The sequence below is a fragment of the Aegilops tauschii genome, chromosome 7 (assembly GCF_002575655.3).
Source record: "Aegilops tauschii subsp. strangulata cultivar AL8/78 chromosome 7, Aet v6.0, whole genome shotgun sequence".
In the NCBI taxonomy this organism is placed as follows: domain Eukaryota; kingdom Viridiplantae; phylum Streptophyta; class Magnoliopsida; order Poales; family Poaceae; genus Aegilops; species Aegilops tauschii.
Window position 1 is genome coordinate 495,878,964 of NC_053041.3, and position 25,622 is coordinate 495,904,585.

Consider the following 25,622-nt stretch of genomic DNA (forward strand, 5'->3'; position numbering starts at 1 on the left):
TCTCCCCTCTCGTTGCTATGCATCACCATGATCTTGCGTGTGCGTAGGAATTTTTTTGAAATTACTACGTTCCCCAACAGCATCCGTCATCGCAAACGTTTTGCATCGTTTTTGACGGTTTTCTTACATCACCGTTTGCAATTATTGCATCGCACACAGTTTCGTCAAAGGGTCTCTGATCGTAGTGTCGCATTAGCAGCATCCTGCAGTAGTGCTTGTCATATATCTTGCTATCACCTAGTAGTTTATCGTACCTAGCATAAGTTGTTGGTGCACATAGGTGAGCCTAGTTGTTGTAGGTTTTGTGCTTGACAAACTAACCACTAGGTTTATTCCGCATTTGTTCAAGCCTAAACCATAATTATTTAAAGCGCCTATTAACCACCCTCTAGGCGGCATCCATGATATTTCATCGGCCCTTCCGGCAAGGCCCCTCCGTGCCAGCGAGAGGCAGGGCTGGCTTGGTGCTGGTAGTCCGATCGGACGACCGACGGATCTTCGGTGGACCATGGACTGGCGTGACTGCTCTGGCGGCCGACGGCGCCAGATCTGGCCGCTATCATCCGACCCTGATTGGTGGGCTTCTCTCCTGCGGGTTCCTGGCGATGCCGGCGTGGTTGCCGGGACACTGGCCGCGGGTGAAGCTGGTGGAGGAGAACCAGATTGGGGGAAACCCCTTGGTCGGCCCCGGCCGGCCGCGCCGACGACGACGCTCAAGGGCGCCGCTTTTCTTCTTGGAGACGTCGGTCTATGTTTGCCCCTTCATTCCCCCTCCTTGCATCTTGGGTGAAAACCCTAACTCCGGTGGGCGGCGGCGACGTCCTTGACGCCGTGACCTTCCTGAAGGCGTCGCCTTGGGGGCTGAGTGGTGGTGGGCACTGTGCGGGTCCTTGACGGTTGCTGGTTGGGCACTGCTTCGGGGGAAACCCTAGGATCTGGTCCTCCAAATCGGACGATGGCGGTACTGCGGTGCCGTTTATCTCCTGGGAGCATCGTTTATGGAGCACCGCTGAAAGACAGAGGCAGGAGGTGGAGCAGCTCCGTCTTGCATGGAGCTTCGGTGGAGCTGTCAAGTCATGCCTGGACGACAGGTGCTACGCTGAGTCATGCCTGGTTGGCAGGTGCTACGCACGACAGATCTACCAGAGTCTTCGCGTCTGGACGGACGAGCGCAGGACGGTGGCGCCGTTGGGTGCCGTGGTGGCATCGAAGGATGTTCGGACTGACAAGGATGATGCGGGTCTCTCTCCTGAAGATCGGTCTGTGGTCCGATGAAGATGGCGGCTTCTAAAACGTGTGCATGTGATGTGCGCTTTAGGTCTGGTGCACCGCCTGTTAGTCCCGATACGTTATGTGGATGGATCGGCGACGACACTCGTTTTAGATATGAGGAGTGAGAGCACTCCTCATTATCGAATTTGTAGGTATGAGGTGATTTGATGTATGTTCTTGTCAGACCTTTGTGAGATAATTAATAAAGATGGTTGTATGCATCGATTGATGCAGAGGCCGGGGTTTAACCTTTAAAAAAAACTACATTAAGTTGTTGTCGAACATAGTTGAACTCCGCAGACACAGTCCCTTGAAACAAACTTGATATCATTGATCACAGTGCCAATGCTGGAGCAATCAGTGGTGCTAGAAATAATTCTATTCACCAGCGATTGGCAATTTTTTTACTTGGGCTATTGTCAATCTGATGCAAATAAAACACTGGAGAAGTGTTCTTAGAGCAACTTCAATGGGGCGACCCATTTCGTCCGCTGGTGTCTGTTTGGGTCGGCGTGGACACAAAAGGCGGTCCAATGCGTCGACCCAAACGGACGCGCGTCCGCTTGGCGTCCGCATGGCGACCCATTCCTGGCCCAATTTTGAGCCAGATTTGCGTCGGTGCAGACACGAGACGGACGCGCGCGCGCACCTACTCCTCTTCCCTGGCCCGCCGGTCGGTGGCAGCCACCATTTCCCCCCATTTCCCCCAAAAACCCTCCCGCCCGCGCGCTCCCGCCCCACACCCGCCATGGACGACGCCATCGACCTTGACGCCGCCGCCGGCCTCGCCTCCCTCGCCTCGTCCGGCGCCGCCGCCCCCTCTGGGAAAGGCGAGCCTCGTGCCCCGCGCGAGACCGCCACCGCGACCAAGCCAAAGAAGCCGCTGACGCCTGAACAGCGGGCAAGAGATTCGGCCAAGAGGAAGGGCCGGAGGCACGCCGCGGACGCGAGGGATGAGGCCGCCGCGTAGGCCGCCGTCGTCGCCGCCGCGCAGCAGGAGGTTACCAACGCCCGCGTCACGGCGGCAACGAGGGAGGCGCTCTACATGCTAGGGTTAAACCCTAGCCAGCACAGCCTCGTCCAAGCCGCCTTCGCCGCGGCCAGCACCGGCTCGTCGGCGTTTCCTCGGATGGTGCTGCCCTACTCGCCCCGCGCGTCAGCTTGCAACCCGATCCCCGGCTTCCACGTCTACCCGCAGGCCTCCCGCCTCTCCGGGGAGTGCTCGCCCCACGTGAGCGTGGTCGCGCCTTCCGCGCCCGCGACCATCGACCTCAACGCCACCCCGGTGGCCGGTGGCTCGTCATCCGGCGGCGCGAGGAAACGCGCGCAGCAGACGCCGGCCGACGTGCTCCCGGACGCCCGCAACCTGTTCGAGGGAATGCCGTCCACCGTCGACGAGGACTACATGCAGAACCTCATCTTCGAGGGCGGTGCGCCGGCCGCTGGCTACGATCCCGACGAGACACAAAGCCAGGACGGCCGCGGGGCATTCACACCGGCCGCCGGCTATGATCCCGATCAGGCGGCCTTCATGTGTGATCAGGTCGGCATCGACCTGGACGGCTTCCCACTCGACCACGAGTTCCCGGACGACTACGGGCTAGAAGAAGAGGACGAGTGCGACATCGAAGTGGAGCCTTTGTTCGAGGACGAGCTCGCCGACCAAGCCGCCGGTCCTAAGCCGAAGCGCAAGAGCAAGCGCACGAAGGCATACACGGCGGCCGAGGACAAGCTTCTTTGCGAGTGTTGGCGAGACATTGGACAAGACCCCAAGACGGGCGCCAAGCAAAAGCATTCAACCTTTTGGATTCGTGTCCACCTAGAGTTTCGTGAGCGCAAGAAGTTTCCGCCTTACCAATTTGTGAGCACGCGCGGGTGAGTCTCCATTTCCAAGCGATGAAGGGTGATCCAACAAGAGTGCAACAAGTTTTGCGCCACTCTTGCCCGTGAGCGGCATCGGCATGCAAGACATGGTATGCTAGCAAGCCGCCCTCTTTTGTGTCATCAAGTTCATCCTTTGCGTGTTCATTTGCATATCATTTGCCCATATGCTTGCATGGAAACATTTGGAGGCATTTCAAGCTTTGGAGGCATTCAAGGTTCAACACAATGGCAAGTGCTTCAACCTCTCCCATTGCTTTCGGGTCATCAAGGACGAGGAGAAGTTCAAGGCGCAATATACCACACTCAAGTCGCTTGGGGGGAAGCAAGCCGTGGAGGATGTTGGGGAGGGCGAGCCGGCACGGCCGTGGGGGAAGACCAACTCCAAGAAGGAGGACAAGCGGGATGCGGCCTCCAACGCCTTGATCGCAAGCGTGGAGGGCATGATGAATAAGAAGGACTCAAGGGAGGAGGAGTGCCGACGTTTCAAGGCGGAGCAAATGGACGCTTTCATGGAGATCCAAAGGAGGAGGCTTGAGATGGACGCCGAGAAGCAAGCCAAGATGTTCGAGCTAGAGGCGGAGAAGCAAGCCAAGATGCTAGAGATCGAGGCCGCCAACGCCAAGCCAAGACCAAGGCGAAAGAAGTGGCTCTCGCGAGCATGATGACCGGGGTGGAGATCATGAAGGTGGATCTCAACACCGTGTCGCCAATGAAGAGGCCGTGGTTCGAGAAGATGCAGGCCGACATGCTCAAGTTCGACGACGAGTGATCTATGGCGGCGAGCGCCATCTTTTTTGTATGCCGGCAGGTGTGCTGGCATGACCACGGAAGCCATGATGTTGTGGTCGAACTCAAGTCCCACCCTTTTTTGTGTGCTGACATGTGTGCCGGTCGGCTGGCGAGTGTGCCAGCATAAACTGTGGTGATATTTTCTGAAGCCGGCATTGTATGCCGGCGCTGGCATGGTGCCGGCATGAGACATGGCCGCTGACATGATCGGCCGTGGGCATTTTTAAAAAAATGTTGAGTGCGGACATGAAATGGGTCGGTGCGTTGGACGCACTGCCGACCCAAATGCAAAACTGGGCGGATGCCGGCGGGCGGCCGACCCAAACGGACAAAAAAGACAAATATGTCGTCCGTTTGGGTCGGGCCTCCATATATGGATCAGTGACAGTGCTTTCATGCACACCAATGGCGGCAGTTTCCCTTGTAACCGCCCTCCATGAAGCAGATCAACCGAAACCGCCCACGCGAATTACGAGCGGCAAGTAAGACAGAGTCCTCCCGCCTTAACCCCTCACTCACACCGCCTCCACTCCTCTCCCCTCCTTTATAGCCATCTTCCTCCCCGATCGAGCTTCCTGTCCGCACCGATCGACACCCCCTCTCTTACGTGCCCATGGCCATGGAGACCGGCACGGCAGCGGCCGCTCAGTCCACACGCCGACTTCTCCTCCCACTGGCAGTCTCTTTCCTCCTCTGCGCGCTCGCCGCCGGGACGAAGCCGCCGCCGTCCTCGTCGTACATCGTGTACCTCGGCGCCCACTCCCATCGCGCCGGCGTCTCGACAGAGGAGGCGTCCACGGTGGCCACCGAGTCGCACTACGACCTCCTCGGCTCCGTCTTGGGCGAGTAAGTGCACTCCATGCATGTACATTGTGCAGTCATGAAATGTGTGCCATGGCTGATCGATCGACGCGTGCGTGCATGCAGCCGGGAGAAGGCGCGCGACGCCATCTTCTACTCCTACACCAAGAACATCAACGGCTTCGCCGCCAAGCTCGAGCCCGCCGTCGCCGCAGCGATCGCCAGTGAGCCAATCATCTTCCTGCATGCATAGTAAAGATGTTTGTGTCGTGTATTCGCGCCGGACAGAAATTCAGATCCCGGCATATCGATGTGTTTCAGAGCGCCCCGGCGTGGTGTCGGTGTTCCCGAACCGCGGCATGAGGATGCAGACGACGAGGTCGTGGGAGTTCATGGGGCTCGAGAACGCCGGCGTCGTCCCGCAGTGGTCGGCGTGGGAGGTGGCCAGGTACGGCGGGGACACCATCATCGGGAACCTCGACTCGGGCGTGTGGCCGGAGTCCCTGAGCTTCAACGACGGCGAAATGGGGCCCATCCCGGACACCTGGAAAGGGATCTGCCAGAACGAGCACGACCCCACGTTCAAATGCAACAGGTACGTACGTACGTACGTAGCCTCGTCGTCTCTACGGATTATTAATTCAGCTGCGGTATCTTGATCTGATTTTGTATGCGCAGCAAGCTCATCGGCGCGCGCTACTTCAACAAGGGGTACGCGATGGAGGCGGGCCACCCGCCCCCCGATAGGCTGAACACGCCGCGGGACGACGTCGGCCACGGCTCGCACACGCTGGCCACGGCGGGCGGCTCCCAGGTCAACGGCGCCGCCGCCTTCGGCTACGGCAACGGCACGGCCAGGGGCGGCTCCCCGCGCGCGCGCGTGGCGGCGTACCGCGTCTGCTTCAACCCGCCCGTGAACGACGTCGAGTGCTTCGACGCCGACATCCTGGCCGCCTTCGAGGCCGCCATCGCCGACGGGGTGCACGTCATCACGGCGTCCGTGGGCGGCGAGCAGAGGGACTTCTTCGAGGACACGGTCGCCATCGGGTCGCTCCACGCCACCAAGGCCGGCATCACCGTCGTCTGCTCCGCCACCAACAACGGCCCGGACTTCGGCACCGTCAGCAACCTCGCGCCGTGGGTGATCACCGTCGCCGCCAGCACCACCGACAGGGCCTTCCCGGGCTACCTCGTCTTCAACCGCACCAGGGTGGAAGGGCAGAGCCTGTCGGAGGCGTCGCTCCGCACGAAAAGCTTCTACCCCCTGATCATCGCCACCGACGCCGTCGCCCCGGGCAGGAAGGTCGAGGACGCGTAAGCACCCACACTGACGTCCGAGCTCCACTCCATCATCGCAACAGTCTTGTCTTGAGGTTGAGCTCGCTCATTTGCGCGCTGCAGTCAGGTGTGCATGCTGGATTCCCTGGACGCGGCCAAGGTGACGGGCAAGATCGTGGTGTGCTGCGTGAGAGGAGGCGTCCGCAGGATGGAGAAGGGCGAGGCCGTGCGCCGAGCCGGAGGGGTCGGGATGGTCCTCGTCAACGACGAGGAAGGCGGGAGCAACGTCATCGCTGACGCGCACGTTCTCCCGGCCCTGCACATCAACTACACCGACGGGCTCGCGCTCTTGGCCTACATCAAGTCCACCCCGTAAGCCACTCCTCGATCGCAATGTAGTGCACTCCATACAGATCGCAATGTCAAATCAAATCAAGAACCTCGGTAACAATATTTGAGCTGTTGTTCTGCTGGGTTACTGAGTGGATTAATTTGTGCTCGTGTCAAGGTCTCCTCCTTCCGGTTTCATCTCGAAGGCGACGACGATCGTCGGCGTGAGGCCGGCGCCGGTCATGGCCGCCTTCTCGTCGGTGGGGCCCAACGTCCTCAACCCGGAAATCCTAAAGGTGGCCGGATTTGCGTATCGATCATAAGCACGGTATCTTTTCATCTTGTATCAAAGTAAGCAACTTGATGTGAGTTCTTTCTCTGGGGTGGCAGCCGGACGTCACCGCGCCGGGAGTGGCCATCATTGCGCCGTGGAGCGGCATGGCGTCGCCCTCGGACCGGCCCTGGGACGAGCGCCGCGTCGACTTCACCATCCAGTCCGGCACGTCCATGTCGTGCCCGCACGTCGCCGGCATCGCCGGCCTCGTCAAGACCCTCCACCCCGACTGGAGCCCCGCCGCCATCAAGTCGGCCATCATGACCACCGGTGAGTTCCAACGTCGAACCAACAGCTGCGTGCCTGTGTCGACGAGCTGTCCATCAGACTCATCGGGTTGTTGCCTGGTGCAGCGACGGACCTGGACATGGAGCAGCGGCCGATCCTGAACCCCTTCCTGCAGCCGGCGACGCCCTTCAGCTACGGCTCCGGCCACGTCTTCCCGGCCCGCGCGCTGGACCCGGGCCTCGTCTACGACGCCTCGTACCGCGACTACCTCAACTTCTTCTGCGCGCTCGGGTACAACGCGACGGCGATGTGCAAGTTCAACGAGACGCGCTACGCTTGCCCGGCCGCCCCCGTCGCCGTGCGGGACCTCAACTACCCGTCCATCACGCTGCCGGACCTCGCCGGCCTGACGACGGTGCGGCGCAGGGTCAGGAACGTGGGCGCGCCGAGGAGCACGTACACGGCCGCCGTCGTCAGGGAGCCGGAGGGGGTGCAGGTGACGGTGACGCCTACCACGCTGGCGTTCGGCGCCGTCGGCGAGGAGAAGGAGTTCCAGGTGAGCTTCGTGGCGAGGGTCCCCTTCGTGCCGGCGCCCAAGGGCGCCGGAGGGTACGGGTTCGGCGCCATTGTCTGGTCCGACGGGCCCGGGAACCACCGGGTGCGGACTCCTCTGGCCATCAGGAGGCGCAAGATGTAGCGGGATCAGGGTTAGGAGATCGCGAGATTTTTTGTTTGGGATTGATTACGTAGGGTTTTGTTCGGCAGTGGTGAGCAGCACGTAGCGAGAGGATGAATTAGAGTGGCAGTGAATCTGGTCGTTAGGGGATAATATAAGCTTTGGCAGTTTTGTAACCATCGACTGAATAACAAGGAGACGATGGGAAATGAGATCTTATTAATTTCAGTTTTGCTAGAACTCATCTAGATAAGATTTAATTTGGTCTCATTCACCTTTTATAGCCATTGAATGTGATGCTATAAGATGTGTGTGCTAACGTGGGTTGTATCCGTTTTTGTTTTCCAAGTGAATGAGATCAAATTACGTCTCATCTAGATGAGTTCTAGGTACTCCCTATTAATTTTGTGCTTTTCTGGCGCGCGTTTTTTCTTTCTAGACAAGCTTTTCTCGGGCGCGTGGGCTACATGTAAGTTGCCCAAATTTTGAATTCAGGTCAGTCGATTCGGGTGAGAAGAGGACGCGAAGCTATGAGGCCGAGTCCGGAGTCCAAATTAGTTACAGTACTACTCCCTCCGTTCCTAAATATTAGTCTTTCTAAAGATTTCAACGAGTGACTACATACGGAGTAAAATGAGTGAATCTACACTTTAAAATATTTTCAATTTACTATTTTTTAGATCCATGTTTTCCCTACAGTCAACAGCGAAGCGGTAGAAAAAATTGAACGGAGAGAACTTGGCGCTTGCGTCGTTGTGTGAGCGAACGGAGGGAACGAGCGAGTGACCAGCGCGCTTGCTAGGCCAGCCCACACGAGACTGCTGCGTGAGTGCCCGCTTTGCGAAACTGGCGTCTGAAGCGCCAATTAGGAGGTCTCGCCTATACAACAGTTCACGCGCACTTGAACGTACTGGCACTCACGCGATCTCCATTAGCTTTGACCGCTAGCTATACCAAATGCACTTGCCGCTAGCTTTGACAGCTCGCGATCTCTACACATGCATCAGTCATTTTTTTAACCTTTTTACTTTATTTAAAAATATCATTAATTTGGAAATTTTATAATTTGTAAAAAGTTCATGAATTTTTTAAAAAATCATGAATTAGACAAAAATTTATGAATTCAAAAAATCACGAGTTTGATTTTTTCACGAATTAAAAAGATTATTAATTTGAATAAAGTTTGCGAATTTGAAAAACAGTTCACGAACTTTTAAAAAATGTTCAAGAATTTCAAAAAGGTTTGCGAATCAGGATTTTTTTAAAAGAAAAGAGAAAACTAAAATAAAAGAACAAACAAACCCCAACTGGAAAAAACCAACAAAAACCACCGCAGAGAAAACCCGTGGAACGATGGTTCTGAAAACCGTTGGAAGAGAAAGAAGGATGCAAATGTATGCGTGAATGAGAAAAGAAGAAGAAAAAAAATGTAAATGGGCCAAGCCCGAGGTTGAGCGTGTGTGCGCTAGTTGCAAAAACAACAGGAACTGGGGCATAAGGGCCCAACAAGAATCACGCTCCGCTACTACCCTTTGCGCTAGCATGTGTAAGGGCATCTTGAATCGGACATCGTCTACATCCGCGGATCGTAGGGACCAGTCCGCCGACAGTGATGCGAGAGTTGGCCACCCAACCATTCTCACATAAATTTCAAACACGATGGAATTTAGCAAAGGTCGGACATAATTTACATAAAACATAAGACATTTCGTCCGTTTAACTAAAACCAGCTAGCAACACTCAAAGTAATTAGAGAAAATAGCACAATTTTTCCACAAATAGCATGAAATATCTCTAGTACAACAATAGTTCAAATTCAACGAGATAACTGAATGTTCAACAAGTTTTTCAAAATCATCTATTCCAAATCAACCATACTAGAGTCAGAATTAACACATGTCGTCCCACACAAACCGTCTCTTAAGCTTCATCCAAAAATGTATGAGTTGCCCTTAGTCCTGTAGTACATCATGGCAACACGTGCCAGCTATACCAACGTGTAAAGCAACATCGATTGAATGAATGAATTATCCAACATACAGTATAATAGAAAGCAACACTTATGATTTTCATTGTTGACGAGCCCAATGACCACCTTGTCTTCACTCGGTGAATCGCACAACAAAACCTCATGACGGAGTCACGGATGGTGTACCACCGATGCGTTAGAGACTTCACAATGCGTTCAAGGATGACTTGAATGTCGTAGGGCGCGTGCCGAAACGTCGGGTCCTTATTCATGCCTACAAAGTCCTCAGAAATGGTCAACCACGCATCACACAACAACACATCCTCGGTCAACGAGTATCCCACCATCGTGCTTCTCTAGAGAACAACAAGAAGTTCAAAAAAAGCTCAATGTCATTTGACCGAACACCTGCCGGGCGTGGTGTCCGTCATGGACGGCGTCGACGGTGGTGTGGATGGTACCTGGCTGCAGAGGGATTCCCGGGTGGACACTAGCATATAGTTCGAGGCGGGCAGGCGCGTTGGTGGGGTCTGCAGACATCCGAGATTGCCTGGGCGATGACTGAATAGGTACAGTGGCAGCATCTGACGATAAGGGTTCGGATGAAAGGAAGGGGGAGCAGAAGTGGAGTAAAAGAAAAGGGACGGATAGGAGGATTTCAGTGGGGCAGGGGTGGCAGAGTCCTACGTGGCTGGTGTCCGGACTCCCGCAAAACCCTCTAAGTTTGCCTCTAGTTTGTGAGAAAACAGATGCTAGGACCGATCTGCGGACGGATGAGGTACCGTGTTGGATGACAGAACACTACTAGAAAAAGGCTAATTAGTGGCGCACCTGTTTTGGCCATTAATGACGCACTACAGGTGTGCCGCTATTACCACGCCACTAGTAACAAATACTAATGACGCACCTCTGGTGCGCCATTAGTATTGCAAGTAACAGTGGCGCACCTTGTAGTGCGCCATTACTATTGCTACAGGTGCGCCACTGGTAACTTTTTTTTTGAATTTTTTTGAATTTTTCTGAATTTTGAAGGTGGGAAAATAGTAGTGGCGCACCGTCTAACCCCCACCGTGCGCCATTGCTATTTTTGAATTTTGAATTTGGATCTGGATCACGATTTTTTTTTGCCCTTTTTTTGCTCTTTTTTTGCACGATATTTTTTCAAATTTTGTTCTTGTTTTTGGATCTTGTACATTCTTTTGCCGGAGAGGAGTTCGCCGGAGAGGAGGGCCGAGGTCACCGGAGAGGAGGAGGAGGAGGTCACCGGAGAGGAGCTCGCCTACATCGCCGGAGAGGAGAAGGAGGTCGCCGGAGCGGAGTTCACCGGAGAGGAGGGAGGAGAAACCGTGAGGGGAGGGGAGGAGAGGAGGGAGGAGGAAGGAGGAGCTCACCGGAGAGGAGGGAGGAGGAGATCACCGGAGAGGAGGGAGGAGGAGCTCACCGGAGAGGAGGGAGGAGAAACCGTGAGGGGAGGGGAGGAGAGGAGGGAAGAGGAGGTCGCCGGAGAGGAGGAGGGGAGTATGGTGGAGGAGAGGAGGGGAGATGGAGTGGAGGAGAGGAGGAGATGGAGTGGAGGAGAACAATGAAGAGGTAAGGAAGAGAGGACCCCGCCCAGCCATATATACGGCATAGTAATGGCGCACCGTGGGCAGGTGCGCCATTACTAACTTTTTTTTTTGATTTATTTTGAATTTTGAAGGCGCGAAGATAGTAATGGCGCACCTTGGGCAGGTGCGCCATTACTAACTTTATTTTTTTATTTTTTTATATCGTTTGAATTTTGAAGGCGGGAAGATAGTAATGGCGCACCATGGGCAGGTGCGCCGTTACTGAGTTTGATTTTTTTTGAATTTTTTTGCCTCTCCAGATCTTGAAAGCCCTGTAACTTTTTTCTGTTAGGTTTTTGGGGATTTTAAAAATGTTCAACAGGGTTCTCCCGTTGATATCGGATGTAACTTTTCGAGTAGATGAATTTTCATATAAAAAACTTTTTCATCGGAGTTCGTATGTAAAAGTTATGCCCATTTTACAAATTCTCGAGAGATTTTGCTAAAAAGTCGAAAAATCATGTTTGTAAATTTTGCTAACAACTAGACCACATATCACATGGGAATCTTATTTTTTTTTTTGACATTTCTATCATTTTCTTTTATTTATTTTTTTGAAACTGAAAAGGCGGTCGGGGGTGCATTTGGTGAATTTTTTGTAAGACTCAGACGTGTGATGTGTAAATGTTAGTAGTGGCGCATCAGGGGACAGTGCGCCATTACTGGTTAAAACTAGTAATGACGCACTATCCCCTGGTGTGCCATTACTAGTTTTGAAAAAAAAAATAAAAAAAAATTGTTAGTAGTGGCGCACAGAGTGTGTGGTGCGCCATTACTAGTTAAAACTAGTAATGTCGCACTGTCCCTGGTGCGCCATTACTAGTTTTGGAAAAAAAATTGTTAGTAGTGGCGCACCATGGCGCACCATGGCGCACCGTGGGTGTGGTGCGCCATTAATATTCATATTAGCTATAGCCCTTTTCCTAGTAGTGGAACATGTTTGAACAACTCGATCCGAAGGGATGTGGGTGGTTTTAAGGATAATAGTTGGAGATGCCCATATACTATTGCATGAGCTGCCGCACGTGGTTCAGATCATCTAAGCTGTTTTGAGGTACCGTATTGTTTTCAGTTTAGCTTTTCTCATAAATCAGACATATAAATGGACCTCCTGCCCACTTCCTGATGTTCTGTCAAGAATAAAATATCGCGTCCCAATTGCACTCCCCGTTCCCTTTAGTTGAAAGAGGCCAAGATAAAAGATCGGATCAGATATGATGTACTTCTGGTGTTTAAAATAGCCTGGCATTATTTTCCATCGTTGCTGGAAGTACAAGCGGAACATCTCCTCCATCACATAGTGCGAGCTCAACCCCACCTTTGCGAAAATATAAAAATAATCAAGATATGCTAGTTGTTGGATAATAAAGTGATATCGCCTGCAGATCACTCATCCTATTGTGTTGTACACGTACGCGCTAATCATAGAAAGAGTTGGCGAGCTGCACCATGGGTGTTACCGTTTGTGAGTGGTGTTGATTCAGCAGAGATCTTGGCCATCAAGTATGGTCATTATTTGGCAGCGAGGATCGCATGCAACGTTGCTCATATTGTGTCCGATTCTAGTTTTGCGGTGGAGATTATGCAGAAACAAGAAGATTATCACGGCGAGGAGAGTGCAACGGTCGCAGAATGCGCTCAGATGGTTTGTGATCTTGCAAAGGCCTCGTTCTCTCGTTGCTTTCGTGAAGCCAACTCGGTAGCTGATCGCTTGGCTGGCCACTCCAATAGTACCACATCTTCTGATTTTTAGGAAAGTTCTGTTCTTGATTTTATTTCTCTACTTCTTGTAAATGACATGTATCATTTGAGAAATAAAGTCTTATTGATATATAAAAACACGTATGCACTAATCATAGAAAGAGTTGCCGATGGTTGCTACTTTGCCACCACGACTTACAGAACGCAATTCACAGTATTGATAAAGTCTGACATGCCAAGGACGGTCTGGAAAATATGGACTCCGCCGAAAATCAGATTTTTCTCATGGCTCATTCTGCAAGATCGAGTGTGGACGACGGAAAGATTATCTCGGAGGGGGTGGCCAAATTCTGATCTTTGTCAGCTGTGTAAAAGAGAACCCGAAACGACGGTGCATCTTATCTTTAAATACCGCTACTATGCTAGGATTTGGGATGCGATCAACCCTGGCTTGGGATGCAATCTCAGATTAGCGCCTGGTCTACCCTTTTGGCGGTGGCAACGTGGTGACTGCTAGGCATTATGGAATGAGAGGAATGCGAGAGTGTTTCGCAACATCCTTGCCCACCCACATCGTTTTGTCAATCAAGGTGGAGGCAAAACTCTGGGTGCTTGCACGGGCAAAATATTTGAGTAACATTTTACCGGGAGAGTGACCCCCTTGTGTTTCTTGGCCTTTGTGGTCTGGTCATGCAACAACCATACTTTATTCTTCTCTTCTTAATTAATGAGATGAGACAAATCTTTGCCTCTGTTAAAAAATCATGAGAGACGAGCATGTATAAGTATATCCCTATTTACTCGCAAAAAACTTAATTGGGAATGCATATGTCGGCCAAAAATTATGGGAGGTCTTGAAGTTCTGAACTTGAGCAAATTTTGCCACCGCTCTTCGCCTTAAATGGCTTTGGTTTGCGGTCTGAGCCACCAAAGCCTTGGTTTGGATTGGGTATCCCTTGTGATGATAAAGATAGAGACCTCTTTGTGGCGGCTACAAAAATGTGAGTAATTTTTGGCACCAAGGCCTATTTTTGAAAGTCGCATTGGAATGACAGTTTGATGCCAATGGATACTGCATCGAGAATTTTGCAGATTTCTAGAAATATGGGTGGCACTGTCTAAAGGCTCCAAAGGATAACTTCTGGGTTTGCCGAATTGATATGAGGGATGACATTACCACTGAACACTTTCGGAAAGGTTGGATGGTGTGAACCTTGGACATTGACCATGACACTGAAGAAGCGATCACGTGGAAGTTTACGGAGAACGGCCTCTTCTTGACATCCTTGGCCTACAAGATGCAGTTTGAGAAGCTCACCATCACACCTCTGTGAAAGAGCATTTGGAAGGTGTGCGCTACTTCAAAATGCAAGTTCTTTGTTTGACTGGTCATTCTCAACAGGGTTTGGACCGCCAATAGGCCTCACCGCAGGGGTGGCCAAATTACAGTTTGTGCTCCCTTTGTAACCAAGTTCAAGAAACAATGGCCATCTCCTCTTTCAATATCGATATTTGATCGTGGTTTGAAATGTGGTCGCGAATACGCAAAGCTTATGTATCATTTCATTGATAGGAGAATTCGCTTCGGAGATGTTAATCAAAGAGGCCGGCCTTAGTGTGCAAGCAGGTGGAGCGCCTTATTGTTTTCTGGCCAAAGGTGGAACGACTTCTGACCTGTCTACATGAACCGCAGTCCTCGTCACTTTACCTTCAATTTCCTTTTCACGTCTCCTCCCGCTCGTAGCTGCAGTCGGCTTGTCTTGGGTTCTACACCATACAGATACAGGGGCACGTGAAGTGTATGCCAGGAACAGTGATTGGACAATGGCCGAACATTTGGCTGGGATTGAAAAATAGTAAAGAGTACCGACGGCCTGCAATTCTTAACTTCAATCAGCCTGCAAGCACGACACATTGGCACATACTCTGAAATGTCAGTTTCAAAATGTCAGCTATCCTGGGTTGTAGGCCCGGCTCTCTTTGGGCATTAACCGTGTCCATAATTGGTTCCTTAGCTGCCAGCAGGGCCATTGGTTGTCAGCGTGCAAATGGGTATCTTTAGGGTATCATGCGGCTTTTTTTAGTTCACCACATGAACTTAATATTTAAAAGTTAGTACATCACTATTGATATCTCTTAGTTTATGTTAGACATATATTTGGGATACTTGTATTTTGTAGTCTAGGATTTGTAATCCGTCTCCTACCTTATCTTAAGGAGAGGCGTCTTGCCCTTCAAGTCTTGTACTCAATATATACTCGCCCTGGAGGCTCAATAATACATCCATCATATTCCGCAACAATCCCTCTCTCTCCCTTCTAACATGGTATCAGCCTAACCGATCCAAACCCTAGCCGCGCCGTCGCTTCCGCTCCGCGCCGCCCCCGGGGCGGTCAGTCTCTATGATCGCCGCCGGGGGCCGCGCCGCCCGTACCTAGGGTTCGTCCGCCGGCCGTGTTGGCCGGCTGCCCTAGAGAGTCTTTTTTCCGAGCCCTTGCTCCGGGTTTTTTTCGCTCTCTCGCCGGTCGTTTTGATCGGCGCTTTTCTTTTTGGTTTTCCGATCTATGCTTGATCGGTTTGCGTCGCCCACCGCCGCCGTCGACACCCCACGCCTCTACTCCAACACCGGCGCGACTGGCCGGCTACTTCACCGACCCGGCGGCCTCGCGCAACAGGCAGCCCTCAAGGCCGTCGTCCGCGCGCCGGCCCGCCCGTCGCCCTGCGCCCACCGTCACCGCCCTGCTCCGACCGGGAGACCTGCATCGCCTACACCCGGCGGCCTCGCACCATGCGGAGGCCAATCATACCCGCCGCTCGCGCATCGGCCCGCCAATCGATCCACGCCATCCGCCTCCGCCGCGTCTGCACGGCGGCCCGGCGGTCTACCTCGCCGGCCTCGTCCTCGGCTGCATCGGGACGGCTGCGTCAGGCTCATCGGCTGCCTCAACTTGGGCACCGCTGCTCTGTTGGTCGCTCGGGCCTCGCTGCCCGAGCGCTGGCGTTGCTTTGGCAGCCGGGTGCCGGTGCTGACAAGCTCGTCCGCACGACGTCGCACGCCGTCCGTCGTAGCCGGCTTCATCTCGGACTCCGCCGCCACCACGCCTCCACCGAGCGGCGTCCCCGACCTCGCACGCGATCGGCTTGATCACCCGCTTGCCACTGCGATCCGCCTCATCTACGCCGCGCGACCGACCTAGCCCGTCGGTTACGCGCGCCTCCGCAGATCCCGTGAAGATCGTCCCCGAGTTCAGCGCGCCTCTCCACCGATCGAGCATCGGCTGCCGCTGCGTCGCCCCGTCGGGCCGCAGCGCCGCCGCCCCGTGGTTCTCCTCGCGGCTGCATCGACTCGTGCGTCGCCGCTGCGTCGCCCCTTCGGGCCGTAGTGTCGCGATATGCGGTCCCCGCCGCCGCCCCGAGGCCGTCCCCACGGTTGCACCGACTCGCGAACCGCCGTTGTGTCGCCCCTTCGGGCCGCAGCGTCACGGCCCGCGGTCCCCGCCGCCGCCCCGAGGTCTTCCCGCCGTCGCCCCGACCCGCCTGCCGCCGCTGCGTCGCCCCTTGGGCCGTAGCGTCGCGGCCCGCGGTCCACTCCGCCGTCACCGCGCGTCGACCTCTCGTGGTATGCACCGCGCCGTCTCCCTTGGCGCAGGAACGCCACCGTCCGCGCCGGTCTTCGTCACGCTATCAGGGTTCTTCGCCTACTTCGAGCACTGCCGCCGCACTCCTAACCTAGCCGCCGCCGCCGCGGCTACCTCCGTAGCTGCCGTCGCCGCCCGTCCACCCCACTTCGTCTTCGTCCAGCACCAGCTCGTCGCCAGCGTCGCCGTCATCTACCCCGACCGCTTCATCTACTCCGACAACCGCGAGCGGCATTGGCCCCGCGCCGATTGGCGCCGCAACCGTCGTCGAGTCCTTCTCTGCTGGCCTCTCCGACCTCTTCGACATGGCGTACAGGTCGTGCAGGTCCCAGTCTACACATGCCCGGTGCTGGCAACACCGCCGCGTGCCTTCGTCCACGACGTGTCCCCGGGCCTGGCAAGCCTGGTGCGGCGCTTCGTCAACTTCGTCTTCGACCGTCTACGCATGCCCGGTGCTGGCAACACCGTCGCGTGCCTTCGTCTACGATGTGTCCCCGGGGTTGGCAAACCCGGCGCGACGCGTCGTCAACACCATTCTCCTTTCTGGCGCATCACTTCTTCGACACCACTGCGCCCATGACTAACTCGGCGCCTCCTTGCGCTTGCGGCTCCACGGCGACTCCCTCGACACCGGCTACCCCGACTCGACATCGACCACGGCGTTCTTCGCATGGCTACCTCAACCACGGCTACACCACCCTCCGCTCTCGGCTACATCGACATCGGCACAAAGGGCTATCATCCACTTGAGCAACTCGTCGGCTTCCTCTACAGTCAACGCGTCCGCGACGTGACACCGTCCACAATGCTCCCGCTAGGACTGCGGGGGGATGTCAGTCCGCCGGCTGCTATTCTCTCCTGTCCGACCGTCCGCGACGCTCCTGTTGTTCGCAACGCTACCGCTACGACTGCGGGGGGATGTTAGAGATATATTTGGGATACTTGTATTTGGTAGTCTAGGATTTGTAATCCGTCTCCTACCTTATCTCCAGGAGAGGCGTCTTGCCCTCCAAGTCTTGTACTCAATATATACTCGCCCTCGAGGCTCAATAATACATCCATCATATTCCGCAACAATCCCTCTCTCTCCCTTCTAACAGTTTATTTAGTTGAATCCTTAATGGTCAAAGGATATCCTGAGGGTCACAAATTTGTATCTCTGACAGCTGCTTGTCTAAGAAACAATATTTGTGCCCTCCTTGATTGCACATGAAAAAATGGCAATGCCTTGATTAGTTTCTGGTTACCTCAATATCAGGATTTGTGGTTGCTAACCGGACCTGCCGCACGGTAGTTTCTGGTTACCGAAGACAAAAGGCTTTCTTGTTATCAAAGACAAAAATCTTGCAACATCGCAACGGTTTTGACAACTCCTTTTCTGATGTTCAAATGTCATTTTACTATCAGAATTTGGAAATCGATGACTGGCTGAGAATGCAGTCGGCAAGCCCTTCCTTGAGCGACCTTCATACACTCAAACAATGGTTGACTTCTAGCGAGGGTCGGCCTGGCTACTCCAGTAAGGCGACTAATTCCTTACATATGCTCATATGTTCGAAGGTTTGGAATGAGAGAAACTATCGGGTTTTCCGTAACAAGGCCTCCCTACCGACGAGGGTCGCTGCGGCAATTATGGAGGAGGCGAAGACTTGGGTAGTTGCCCGCGTGAGATTTTATGGGCAATTTAATTCCGGGTGAGTGATCCCTTTAAATCAGACCTGCGTGGTCTAGCAACCTTGAAGCATTATCCTACCTCTTCTTAATTAATGAGATGAGCAAAGCTTTTGCCTTCATTAAAATTTTTTTGACAAAAGTAAAATGCCAGGTCAACACACAGAAAAAATTTCACTTCTGCACAATGAAATGTCTATACCAACCTTGCAATCTTGGCGGAAGCATTGCAACTAATGAAATGGCTATACCTGCCCGGAAAACACTCTCCACACGAACCGGTTGTCATGCATTCATGCCGGTTAGCGCCACTCCAGAGCGGACGTGACTCTGCGACATTGATGCTGGTCAGAGCGGTGCGACCGGGCGAGCGGGCGGCGCCACTTCAATGTAGACACAACGATCGGGAAGCCTACCTTCGCCGCATTGAAGTCGGCTTCCTGTCCGTTCGGCTAGCCACCGAGCTTATTTAAGTTTTGCTCCGGTGCCGTCCACATCGCATCACTCTCCGCTTCCGACAACCAATCCACCATGTCTAAGTCGTGGTTCTCCATGCCGGTAGGCGGTGGTGGCTCCGGACCTTGGGGCTGTGATACGTCTCCAAGGTATCTATAATTTTTTTTTTATTTCATGCTATTATATTCAATCTTGTATGCTTTATATGTAATTTTATATTATTTTGGGAACTAACCTATTAACTTGGTGCCAAGTGTCAGTTCCTGTTTTTTTTCCTATTTTATTGTTTCTAGAAAAAACATACAAAACAAAGTCCAAACACGATGGTGATTTTTTCTGGACCAGGAGAGACCCTAGAAGCTTTGAGGGGAGGCCAGAAGCCCTACAAGAGAGCCACAAGCTCCATGGCGCACCCCCAGGGGCGCCACCTGAGCTTGTGGACGTTTGACCTAATTCCAAGCCTATAAATTCTCTAAAATCCAGAAACTACCAGAGCGAGACTCGAAAAAATTATTCCACCACCGCAAGCCTCTGTTCTTCCGTGATCTCATCTGGAGGCCTCCACCGGTACTCTATCGGAGGAGGAATCGATCGCGGAGGGCTTCTATATCAACCTTGCTACCTCTCCATTGATGCGTGAGTAGTCCCCATAGGACCTATGGGTCCATAGCAGTAGCTAGATGGCTCTCTCTCTCTCTCTCTCTCTCTCTCTCTCTCTCTCTCTCTCTCTCTCTGATCTTCAATACAATGTTCTCTTCGGAGATCGATTCAATGTAATATTTTTGTGGTGCATTTGTTGGGATCCGATGAATTGCGGGTTTATGATTGGATGATCCATTGGAAATAATTGAATCTTTTCTGATCTTTATTATGTGTGATTCCTATAGCTCTGTAATGCTTTTCGATGTATGAGTTTTCTTTGGCCAAGTTGATGAGTAGATCTTCAATGGAAGTGGTGCATAGTAGTAGGTTCAATCTTGCGGTGTGCTCACCTCATGACAGAAGGGGCAGCGAGGCACTTATTTGTATTGTTTCTACTAAGGGTAAACCGACGGGGTTCGAACATATTATTTGGTCTTACTTTGTCTACATTATGTCATCACGATCCAAGCATTACTCCGCTTGTTATGAACTTAATACCTTAAGATGCATGCTGGATAGCGGTCGAGGCGTGGAGTAATAGTAGTAGATGCAGAATCGTTTCAGTCTACTTTTCACTGACGTAATGCCTATGTATTTATCATGCCAGGAATAACATCATAACTATGCGCTTTACTATCAATTGCCCAACAGTAATTTGTGTACCCATCGTTACTACGCTCATGAGAGAGATGCCTTTGAAAGCTATGACCCCCGGGTCCATTCACATCATACTATTAAAACCCCAAATACCTTGCTGCAATTTGTTATATTTTATTTTATTTTATAATTTATCTATGTACCATTACCAGAATTAATGCTTATAATTAACGAGTACAAGGGGATTGACAACCCTCTTGCCCGTGTTGCGTGCAAGAAGAGCAGGTACCGTTTACCTTTGTTTGTGTGAATTTCCTACTGGTTCAATAAACCTTGGTTCTCAACCAAGGGTAATATTTTCTGTTGCTATATTACATCACCCTTTCTCTTCGAGGAAATCCCAACGCCTATCACAAGTAGCAGGCTGCCACGCCCGATCTTTGGGGCCCTCTTCTTCAACGATCGTCGGCTCCTCTGATAAGGAGGAGCAGGCGCCACCACCACAGCCGCGCCTCCTCTCGGAGGTCGTGGTCACAGACGACGAGTTCTTGCAGCAGATTAAGGTGGTGACAGAGTGGTCGCTCCGGGACCGTGGTCCAGTGCCACCCCTCGCCACCGCCAGCACATGTGAAGGAGCCGCCGCCGCGGTACCGCGTGAAGCACAAGCTGGCGTCACCGCCTCTAAGTCCCGTGATGGCGGAGCTGCAGTGTCCCCCTCCCGTGCAACTGCCATGTCCAAATCGGACGCCGCATGAATGACAAGCCGCCGTCACCGCCTTACTGCCACCACGATCGTGTCGACCAGCCTGCATCGCCGCCGTGCCGCGCCTGGCGTGGCAAGGGCGTCAAGGAGGAGGTGCCGCCTGTGATCGCAAGGCGTGCAACCACCTCCACCACCACCTGGGTGGCCGCGGCGGCGGCCCCAGATCGTCCTGGACCATCGTGACGGCCGAGGACAGGACGACCAAGGAGGCGGCGCATCGCTCCATGTTTTGCAAGTTCGAGAGGCATCGGGCTGGATCCGTGAGGACCCCGACCTCGCGGTGGCGTGATCCGTGACTGGTCGCTAACCACTGTGGAGACGCACGACGCTGCCACCGTCTCGATGGGAGCTCGCTAAGATCTTTGAGGTCTAGTCGCTCAATGCCCCCCCCCCCGGCCAACGCCCTGCACGCTGCTAGGGCACTCCGCCCGGGGCCGGCATTGGCCGTGGCAGCGGTCCGCACGTTGCAGGAGGAAGCGGAGCGGCTCCTTCACGAGTGCCAGTCGGCGGCCGGGCATGGCTGCCGAGTCCTCGCACCCTTCCGCCGCTAGAAGGACAGTGACGACGACGATGACGATGGTGGTGTTGCCGGCCAGGGCAGCTGAAAAGGTTGATATAGTTGACTAGAGGGGGGTGAATAGGCAACTAACAATTTTTAGCTTTTCTTTACCAAATTAAACTTTGCATCAAAATAGGTTGTCTAGATATGCAACTAAGTGAGCAACCTATATGATGTAATGACAACAAGCACGCAAGCAAATAAGAGATATAACACGAGTAAGCTTGTGAAAGTAAAGGGACGAGATAACCAAGAGTGGAGCCGGTGAAGACGAGGATGTGTTACCAAAGTTCCTTCCTTTTGAGGGGAAGTACGTCTCCGTTGGAGCGGTGTGGAGGCACAATGCTCCCCAAGAAGCCACTAGGGCCACCATATTCTCCTCACGCCCTCACACAATGCGAGATGCCGTGATTCCACTATTGGTGCCCTTGAAGGCGGCGACCGGACCTTTACAAACAAGGTTGGGGCAATCTTCACAACTTAATTGGAGGCTCCCAACGACACCACAAAGCTTCACCACAATGGACTATGGCTCCGCGGTGACCTCAACCGTCTAGGGTGCTCAAACACCCAAGAGTAACAAGATCCGCTAGGGATAAGTGGGGGGAATCAAATTTCTCATGGTGGAAGTGTAGATCGGGGCCTTCTCAACCAATCCCGAGCAAATCAACAAGTTTGATTGGCTAGGGAGAGAGATCGGGCGAGAATGGAGCTTGGAGCAACAATGGAGCTTTTGGGGGAAGAGGTGAGTCAACTTTGGGGAAGAAGACCCCCTTTTATAGTGGGGGAAGCAATCCAACCGTTACCCCCCACTCCAGCCCCGCAGAGAGCGGTACTACCGCTTGGCCAGCGGTACTACCGCTTAGCCAGCGGTACTACCGTTCCCTCCCGCGGTACTGCCGCTGGGCCCAGAGCGGTACTACCGCACACGAGCGGTACTGCCCCCCACTGCCGCGGCAAGTACCGTAAAACCCGACACGGAAAAAGACCCCTCGAATCGAGGCGGTACTAGCACGAAGCCGCAGCGGTACTACGGCTGGGAGCTACAGCGGTACTACCGCTGTGGAGCGGTACTGCCGCTTGTAGCACCCAAGCGGTACTACCGCTCTGGCCCGCGGTACTACCGTTGGGACCAGAGAGGGCACACTGAGAGAGGGGAACAAGCTCATCAACGAAGCGGAAAGGCTCGGAGGGTGTGCAAAGGAAGTGTACGTGATGATTCCACCCTAGCCTTTCCAAAGCGGACCTCCTCTTGATAGTACGGTGATCCCTACGAAACTAGTCCACCAAACTAATTCAAAAGTACTACACCGTCTTCGCTTCAAACTCCGAGGGGAGGGAATCGTCTCGTGCCAAAGGATGAATCTCTGAAAAACTCAATGCACACGATTAGTCCGCAAAAGCATTGTCATCAATCACCAAAATATCTTAGGGATAAATATGCCCTTACAATCTCCCCCTTTTTGGTGGATTGATGACAATACGGGATTTGCACAAACGGGAAAAGACAAAGGACATAAGCAAACCCCCAAGTCTCTAAAATATAGACGGGCTCCCCCTAGATGTGTGCCATCAAGATAAGTGCTTTGGACTGCACGACACACATACTAGGATCAACACTCCCCCTGTATTTTAGAGACTAACAACCTAAGCGATTCAAGAGAGCAGGATATACAACATAATAAGCATGCAACTCATGAGATACCAAAAGACTAGAGACATAGATAACGATATGATAAGGATAAGGTAGAATATGTCTCACACCATATGACTGGAACTTAGGTCTCACGGAACACAAAACCAAACAAAGCACAAGGCAGCAAACACAACGAAAGCACAAAGACAAAGACACACTCGAAACACAACGACGCAAATCCCTAAACTCTCTCCCCCTTTGGCATCGAGACACCAAAAGGGGCAAAGAGCTAACCTACGGCTCCAGGTGAGAGCATGCTGAGGACCTCGAACATCAGGACTCTGCGTGATCATCTGCACCACCATCCTCGGCCGGAAATTGCTCGGCATCTGAATCGGTCCACGGACAGTGCTGCTGGATCCACTCCTCCTCGTCAGTGATCTGACCCTCAGAGCCGCTGGTGACTGTCGCACCCAGCTGACGCATAAGCTCCTTGTGACGTCCCCTTGCCTTCTTCTCAGCCACATGAGTCATTTACTGACCGTGAGACTCCATGCAGAACAGCTTCTTCATCTTGTGTTTGAGCTTCTTTGCCCAAGAGGGCTCTGCCGCAGAAGGCTCTGTCCCAGAAGACACATAATCCTCATCGTCATCATTGGCCTCATCCTCGCCCTCGGTCTCCATGGCAGCAGCAGAAGATGGAACCCCAGATGTAGGAACGGAGGTGCCCCAATTATCCTTCTTCCTCAGACGCTTGATCTCATGAGAAACCAACTCTCCAGTTTCCAGCTGCTCCGCGGGAAAGGAACGTCTCCAGGCCTTCTCAATGAGCAACATGATGAATGGACCATAGATCGGGCACTTGCGCTCAGAAATGGCACTGAGAAGATCAGACCACATAACTGTTGGGAATCGTAGCATAATTTAAAATTTTCCTACGCTCACCAAGATGCATCTATGGAGTCTACTAGCAACGAGGGGAAAGGAGTGCACCTACATACCCTTGTAGATCGCGAGCGGAAGCGTTCCAATGAACGTGGATGACGGAGTCGTACTCGCCGTGATCCAAATCACCGATGACCGAGTGCCGAACGGACGGCACCTCCGCGTTCAACACACGTACGGTGCAGCGACGTCTCCTCCTTCTTGATCCAGCAAGGGGGAAGGAGAGGTTGATGGAGATCCAGCAGCACGACGGCGTGGTGGTGGATGTAGCGGGTCTCCGCAGGGCTACGCCGAGCTTCTACGAGAGAGAGAGAGAGAGGTGTTGCAGGGGAGGAGGGAGGCGCCCAAGGCTGTTGTTTGCTGCCCTCCCTCCCCCCCTTTATATAGGCCCCCTGGGGGGGGCACCGGCCCCTGGAGATCAGATCCAGGGGGGCGGCGGCCAAGTGGGGGGGAAGGGGTGCCTTGCCCCCCAAGGCAAGGGGGAACTCCCCCCTAGGGTTCCCAACCCTAGGCGCATGGGGGGGAGGCCCAAGGGGGGACACCCCAGCCCACTAGGGGCTGGTTCCCTTCCACTTTCAGCCCACGGGGCCCTCCGGGACAGGTGGCCCCACCCGATGGACCCCCGGGACCCTTCCGGTGGTCCCGGTACAATACCGATAACCCCAGAAACTTTCCCGGTGGCCGAAACTGGACTTCCTATATATATTTCTTCACCTCCGGACCATTCCGGAACCTCTCGTGACGTCCGGGATCTCATCCGGGACTCCGAACAACTTTCGGGTTTCCGCATACATATATCTCTACAACCCTAGCGTCACCGGACCTTAAGTGTGTAGACCCTACGGGTTCGGGAGGCATGCAGACATGACCGAGACGCCTCTCCGGTCAATAACCAACAGCGGGATCTGGATACCCATGTTGGCTCCCACATGTTCCACGATGATCTCATCGGATGAACCACGGTGTCGAGGATTCAATTAATCCCGTATACAATTCCCTTTGTCAATCGGTATGTTACTTGCCCGAGATTCGATCGTCGGTATCCCCATACCTTGTTCAATCTCGTTACCGGCAAGTCTCTTTACTCGTATCGCAATGCATGATCCCGTGACTAACGCCTTAGTCACATTGAGCTCATTATGATGATGCATTACCGAGTGGGCCCAGAGATACCTCTCCGTCACACGGAGCGACAAATCCCAGTCTCGATCCGTGCCAACCCAACAGACACTTTTGGAGATACCCGTAATGCACCTTTATAGTCACCCAGTTACGTTGTGACGTTTGGCACACCCAAAGCACTCCTACGGTATCCGGGAGTTGCACGATCTCATGGTCTAAGGAAAAGATACTTGACATTGGAAAAGCTCTAGCAAATGAAACTACACGATCTTTTATGCTATGCTTAGGATTGGGTCTTGTCCATCACATCATTCTCCTAATGATGTGATCCCGTTATCAACGACATCCAATGTCCATAGTCAGGAAACCGTGACTATCTGTTGATCAACGAGCTAGTCAACTAGAGGCTTACTAGGGACAGGTTGTGGTCTATGTATTCACACATGTATCACGATTTCCGGACAATACAATTATAGCATGAATAATAGACAATTACCATGAACAAAGAAATATAATAATAACCATTTATTATTGCCTCTAGGGCATATTTCCAACAGTCTCCCACTTGCACTAGAGTCAATAATCTAGTTACATTGTGATGAATCGAACACCCATTGCGTCCTGGTGTTGATCATGTTTTGCTCTAGGGAGAGGTTTAGTCAACGGATCTGCTACATTCAGGTCCGTATGTACTTTACAAATATCTATGTCTCCATTTTGAACA

General features: G+C 53.1%; 1 protein-coding gene across 1 annotated transcript; it reads left to right on the plus strand.

The window, feature by feature from the left end:
- The first annotated feature begins 4,558 nt into the window (after nucleotides 1-4,558).
- On the plus strand, nucleotides 4,559-8,479 carry LOC109733574 (subtilisin-like protease SBT5.3). Its single transcript, XM_020292795.2, has 8 exons — nucleotides 4,559-4,791; nucleotides 4,873-4,970; nucleotides 5,068-5,341; nucleotides 5,425-6,060; nucleotides 6,148-6,396; nucleotides 6,533-6,650; nucleotides 6,745-6,958; nucleotides 7,042-8,479. The coding sequence occupies exons 1-8, from the start codon at nucleotides 4,559-4,561 to the stop codon at nucleotides 7,611-7,613; spliced, it is 2,394 nt and encodes a 797-aa protein (XP_020148384.1). The 3' UTR covers nucleotides 7,614-8,479.
- The last annotated feature ends 17,143 nt before the right edge of the window (nucleotides 8,480-25,622 follow it).